This window comes from Oryza brachyantha, chromosome 1 (genome assembly GCF_000231095.2).
Source record: "Oryza brachyantha chromosome 1, ObraRS2, whole genome shotgun sequence".
NCBI classification, from domain to species: Eukaryota; Viridiplantae; Streptophyta; class Magnoliopsida; order Poales; family Poaceae; genus Oryza; species Oryza brachyantha.
Window position 1 is genome coordinate 20,423,853 of NC_023163.2, and position 6,888 is coordinate 20,430,740.

At 40.3% G+C, this 6,888-nt stretch overlaps 1 protein-coding gene across 1 annotated transcript; it reads right to left on the reverse strand.

Moving 5' to 3' along the window:
* Positions 1-2,762: 2,762 nt before the first annotated feature.
* LOC102700002 (putative receptor protein kinase ZmPK1) lies at positions 2,763-5,653 on the reverse strand. The gene has a single exon (XM_006644433.3). The coding sequence runs from the start codon at positions 5,421-5,423 to the stop codon at positions 3,018-3,020; it is 2,406 nt and encodes an 801-aa protein (XP_006644496.1). The 5' UTR covers positions 5,424-5,653; the 3' UTR covers positions 2,763-3,017.
* Positions 5,654-6,888: the final 1,235 nt, after the last annotated feature.

The window sequence follows — 6,888 nt, forward strand, 5'->3', positions numbered from 1 at the left end:
TCTATGACTACAGATTTTCAGAAGCTATGAACCGTTTGGGGCAGCTTTTGGCAGAAACAACTTTTGAAAAAAAGCTATAGCTAGAAAAAACTCCGCAAACAGGCCCTAAGCATGGGTATTGAGAGATGAGCTTATAAAAAGATATTATTTCTCTTCCATGTTATACGATTTTTTTAGTCTTACCTAAATACATTTGTGTGGTAATAAATTTAGATACATATACTATATATATATATATATAAATAAATATAAACGAAATGAATATTTATTAATGTCGGTGCCACGTTAGGTTGATCTGGCGCTGCTTGACGTTTTGCGGTTCCAGCGAATCAGCTGCGATCTCGTGATGACACCATGGCAGCGCTGCGGGCTCGTTCGAAGGAGGGGGTGCGGACGAGTATAATCAGTGCACGCAAACCAAAGCCTATTAGCATATGATTAATTACGTATTAGTTATTAAAAACTTGAAAAATAGATTAATATGATTTTTTACAATAACTTTCGTATAAACTTTTTTCGCAAAAATATACCATTTAACAGTTCGGGAAGCGTGCGTGTGAAAAAAGTGAGGGAAGTTGAACTCAATAGTGTCTCTCGAACGAGCCCTGCATGTGCGTCTGTGCATGGTGCACTTTAGAGCATCTCTAACAGATGTCCAAAATTAGAGTCCTAAAATTTATATATTAGAAACATCCTAAGAATTATTGGGCTAAAAAATCACCCAATTCTCCAAGAGTTGTCTAGAACTAGAGTCCTAAAAACTTTAAATTTTGCCACATCATCAATATGGTTCAACTAATTCTAGACTATGACTATCAGTGTTGCTAATTCATTAAACCGACTAGATCAATAGATTCAAACTGCATATCCTTACTCTATGTATGGTCAAATTAATGAGCAAAACTACAAATTCTTCAACACAACGAAGCTGCAAATTCTTAAACAATGCAATAAATTCTACCCATACCTTCTGTGTCACACTGGTTGAATTAGATGCGTTGGTGTATGGAGCAGTGGCAGCGGCGGCTAATGCTGCGATGGATTCACTTTTCATGTGTTCGACCGTTTTAGAAATGCACGAGATTGCCCCGAATCTTGGAAACAATTGAGGTGATATTAGGAATACCTAAATTTTAGGAATAAATTTAGATACATGTTGGAGAAGTATTTTTTATCTATTTCCTAAATTTTAGTTTTTAAGATACATTTTGGACATCTCTTGAAGATGCTCTTATCTATAAAAACATGTGAAATTTAACTATTTGTCACTATTAAAAGTGACAACTCTTGTGGTCTTATATTTTTGCCACTGGAGGAAGTAGATTGCTTTTTTACCATTTTCACCTACATGATATGACATATCGTATTGCCAATGTGGACGTGATGCCTAAAAAGTCTATTTTGCCCATGGTCGAACGTACGTACGTGGTTTGATCTCCCTCTCTCTCCATAGTGGCGTATCCGGAATTTTTATTTGGACGATTCAACTTATATAATTTTTTAATTGTCACAAATATAACATAGAATATATATAATTGTAATATAAAACTGATCAAAAATTTATTTTACATGTGTATAAATAATATTTTTCTTTTATATTTATTATGTATATATATGTACTTATTTTAGAAATTTTTTGGTGGTCCCGGTACCACCGGGTCCCTCCCTCGTCTCCGCCCATGCCCCTCCTCTCTCTTTCTCTTCTTACGTTTCATAGTTATGCATGTCACTGGTATTGATTTTGTGCGATTATTGATGGTGTTTGGCGGTGGCGCCAACTACAGCCTTTGAAAAGGAGTAGGATGGTGTACCCAACATTTTTGCCTCCATGACAAAAAAAAGAAAGTGAAGGACATGGATCGAGATAAGGGTAACAATGGAATCATAGGTAAAATGGACTTTTCAACCATTGTGTCCATGTTGACATTGTGACGTGTCTTGCCATGTTGGTGAAAATAGTAAAATATTAAGTAATCTCCTCTCTCCAATAGTAAAAATATAAGATTAAATTTAAGAGTGATATTTAAAAAAGTTTTTATTTTTAAGAGTGACATAGTTAAATTCCCTGTAAAACACGCCTACAGAACCCAAGACCTGCAGACAGATAAATGGTGCCAGGTGGAGGGGCCGAACGAATGGGCCAACCTTTTCCAAAAGGCCCATCTCTTACTCCGGCGAGCCACGTCCAAGTCCTCGCCGGGACCCACCGCCGTGTGGGTCGCGACGGCGCCGCCGGCTCTTCCCCTCCGACACGCTGCTGCAGGCGGTGGCGCCAGCGGCTTCACTGCCTTCATGTAGCCCTTTCCCCTTGCAAGGGGGAAAAAATGGTAAAGCTGTTCATCTTCCTTACCAGTACTTCACTAGTTTCCAGAGTAGTACCGTCCATGTCGTGCTTTTGACCTGGCATTGCCCCTCGTTGTGAAGTTTCTGCTGTGCCTTGAGCGACGCAAAAGCCATGGCCTCAGCCCTCACGCAGAAACTGTTCGGTGCAAGCTGAGCCGGTGGCCATCAATGTATCGCCTAAAAGGGATCTGCGTTCGCAATTCATTACAGGTTGTTGATTTCTGAGGTGCGCGGATGCTTTCCTTGTAAACTACGTGCGCTACAGATTATTTCATTTCCCTCTCCACATGGCCTTATTGGAGTAGTTTTTGGTATGGATTGATGCTTGTGAAAACGACGTTTCGAGATTTTGGGCTTGTAGAGTTAGTTGAGACTTTAGAGAAACGAAACAAATCAGTCAATACTGAAATGATTCTGCATACTATTTATTCACCAATTGCATCTACAGAACAAAACCTGTCACATTATGCAATACATTCATTGCAATGAGCTGAACAATAACTCAAAACCCCTTTCACAATATCTAGCTATGCCTATAATTACATCTTTTAGGATATCCTATCATTCACATATATCAATATCTATGCAGACTATTCATTCAATGAGCTGAACAATTACATCGTCTGGGATATCCTGTCATTCACATACCTCAAAATCTATGCAGCAGTTGCAAGTTAATATGAATAGGCAGGATGGTAGTCATCTTCATCATCACATAACATTAGAGTCTTCAGAATTTCATCCATTGTTGGCCTCTTGCTTCTTTCTTCCAGGCATGAAACTGCTACCTTCACCATCGTAAGTGCTTGTTCTGGATCAAAGTGTCCATGCAGTTTGTCATCCACTAAATCAGTGACATTCCCAGTAGCCAGGATCTTTTTGGCTTCCTGGACAAACTCTGGAAACTCCACTTGTCTTTCATCTACCACTATGCCGTTTGAAACCCTGATTCCTGTCACAATTTCAAGAAGTACTACTCCATAGCTGTAGACATCGACCTTAGCATTTATCGGCAAATTCAATGCCCATTCTGGTGCCATGTAGCCCATTGTGCCTCTCATATGGGTGAAATTGAAACTAGTGCTATCTCGCTTTGCAAGTTTGGCTAATCCAAAGTCTGCTATTTTGGCATCATAATCTCGAGTTAGGAGTATATTTTCTGGTTTCACATCACAATGCACGACCCACTCAAGGCATTCGTGATGGAGATAAGCAAGACCCCTTGCTGTGCCCAGGGCAATCCTGTACCTTTGGCTCCAAGCTAGCAGGCTTTCATGGCATCTCTCACCAAACAGGTACTTGTCTAGTGACTCGTTCTCTACATACTCGTATACCAGTAACCTGTTTGTCCCTCCTGAGCAAAATCCCCACATTCTTACCAAATTTATGTGATTTATCCTCCCAATCAGAGTCACTTCTGCCCAGAATTCCTCCTCTCCTTGCCGAACATCTGTAAGCTTCTTTACTGCCACTATTTTCTTATCTTCAAGGACTCCTCTATAAACAATTCCAGCGCCACCCCGACCAAGCTCTTCTTTGAACTTTCCAGTTGCTTCCCTCAATTCTCGGTATGTAAATCGCCTGAACTGGTTTGTTATCATCTTGTATCCATCCTCCATTGACTTGGATACATTATGCTTCTTGAAAAAAAGGTACCAGCCTGTCACTATTACAAGTGACTCTAGACCTCCCAATATCGCAGCAAAAACATAGAAGTATACCCATTTTATATTGTCCTTCTTTGTTCCATACATATTTGCTGACCCTAGCATGATCTCAGGGGCAATGGGGTTGCAGGTGAGGATTTGTTGTTTGGTGATTGATGGTGTTGAGGTGGTTGAATTCTTGGGCACTTTCATATAGTTATCTCCAGGGAAATATGGGTACACCTGACCATTGTAGAGTAAGCCTTTAGTGTAACATGATCCACCCCCACCCTTGTATGTGAATGATAAGCAGGAACTGCTGTTAGAGCAAATGGTCTGACATGCTTCAAATGATATGGATTTATTTGATCCCAGATCAAAGCCATAGAAGTCTGCATGAGGCTGTTTGACGAACACAAAATCCTCACGTGGTATTTTGCTATCTATTGTAAACGTTGGTTTGCATCCTTTGTTCCAATCTGTTGGATCAACCATTACATATTCTGGAGGACATCTACAACTTAGACCTCCTGAGTAGTCACATATCCCATTCTTGCCGCATAGCCCATGCACATAACACATCTGTATCACGGCCTGCCCTGTGACGGTCCAGTTGCCTGTTGATTCATTCAAGCTGTACATTCTGAAATTCCCATCATAATCAATTGTAATCCTTCTCTTGATCCCAGGACCTGAATCTGTAGCCTCTATCTTGAATCCATCACTTGACACAAAATTACCCTTGTCATCAAGAAATGCTACCCTGGTGCTGTTAAATCTAGAACGGCCGTTTTCTTCGGCCTTATAATCTGGACTTGGCCAATAGATGCTTGTAATCTCTGGGCCGTCGTACAATAGACGCAGGACATTATCGTTATCGAAGTAGAGGTGATGATAACGAGAGACTAACCTTATGTCTTTGGTCAGGTTCTGCCATGGGAGCAAGGTGTCAGTTGGTGAGTGGAAGCTCTGCCACACAGTATTGTTGCTGGAATCCTTGATTACAAGATTGCCAGTGTCAAGAAGGGTAACTGCTGTGTGCTTGCCTGAAGATGTTTTGCTTTCCCACACTGTCGTGCCATTGGTATCTGCAAGCACCAGGTTGCCGTCGTGGCCTAGATATACCCTGGAGCCGTAAAGGTTCACCGGGGAGTAGCCATCCGCTGGTGAGTAGGGATTCGCCGTCCACACGACGGTTTTCCTGGTGGTGTTGGTGTACCAGATGGAGAAGGTGAAAGCATTTGTGCCAATCTGATAGAAACCACAAGAGAAGGTGGTATCTGGTGACAGGAGGAAGATCTTGTCATGGTCCTCAGCTCTGATCTGTGAGCCTGTTGTCATGGTCCGCCATGGGGAAGCAGAAGAGCAGAGCTTGAAAGAAAGTGATGAGATAATGGTTAGATAGAGCAGCGCTGCCATTGTCTTCCTTTTCATGGAGCTTTGGCTATGGAGAGGGAGGGAGAGAGAGAGAGAGAAGCAGGCAGCTGTAGCCTGTAGGTTCTGTTTTTAACACTATGCAGCTTACTTGGGGTGAGGATCTGCATTATAGCATAATCGCATATGGGCCATATGGCTATGATGCTGACTTGAACAATTGAATACTGGGTTGGTAAGGCAAAATCCCTGTTTAGTTTCTAATTTTTTTTAAAACACATCACATCGAATGTTTGGAGCATTAAATATAGATAAAAAAAAAATTATACAGTTATGAGAGAAATCGTGAGACAAATCTTTTGAGTCTAATTAGGCTATGATTAACCATAAGTGCTATAGTAATCAACATGTGCTAATGACAGATTAATTAGGCTCAAAAAAATCGTCTCGCTGTTTCTTGGCGGAATCTGTAGTTTGTTTTTTCATTTGTAGTTTGTTTTTTTATTTGTGTCTAAAAATCGCTTCCGACATCTGGTCAAACGTGTGACGTGATATCTCTTGCAAAAAATTTTACAATCTAAACGCTGCCTTAGCATCTCCACGGTGTACACATTGCTTGCCATACTATATTTGCTTGAGTTAGGTGGTGTTTAGATTGAGAAAATCGAGAGAAGTGTCACGTCAAATGTTGATCGGATATCGGAAGGGGTTTTCGGACACGAATGAAAAAATGAATTTCACGGCTAGTCTAGAAATCGCGAGACGAATCTTTTGAGCCTAATTAATCCATCATTAGCACATGTTAGTTACTGTAGCACTTATGACTAATCATGGACTAATTAGACTCAAAAGTTTCGTCTCAAGATTTTTTCCATAACTGTGCAATTAGTTTTTTAATTCATCTATGTTTAATGTTTTATTTAGATGTCCAGAAATTCGATACGATGTTTTTAAAAAAAAAATTAGGGAACTCAAGGCCTTAGACCGCAATATTGCATATGTCAACTTCATGGAGCATCCGCATTTCTGCGATGTGTGAAAAGGGAGTACCAGATGAAACCGTGATTTGGATATAATAAATCAGGTTTGTCTCCTTTCTGCCCCCAAACCAAGTTCTTTTACACAAGCATGAATATAAACTGGTGTATGAGTTCAAAGTAGCTATATCATCTACTCACCAGATCTGACCCTGATGTCACGCTTAATGTTATGATAGACAAAAACAAATATTGCGGCTGAATCGCATCGCAAAATGGTTTTTCTACGATCTTATCTGGTTCATGTGAGCTGAAGACATTCCTTTTCTTTTTCGAAGTCATTTTATTTGGTATCTGTACATACAGTATAAGAATCACCCCACTGAGAGCAGTTTGGATGACGAAATCAACGATATTAATAGTAGTTTGGATCTTGACATGATAGTGATGTTATGTGACTTGGCCTATTAGCTTGTGGTTTGATCAAACGACTTATCGTTTCAGACTTTCAGTTTGGCAATTCTACCTTTTTTATCTTGCACAAGTCG

Coding starts and splice junctions, on each gene's coding strand:
- LOC102700002 (XM_006644433.3), bottom strand. CDS start 5,423: ATGAAAAGGAAGACAATGGCAGCGCTGCTCTATCTAACCATTATCTCA.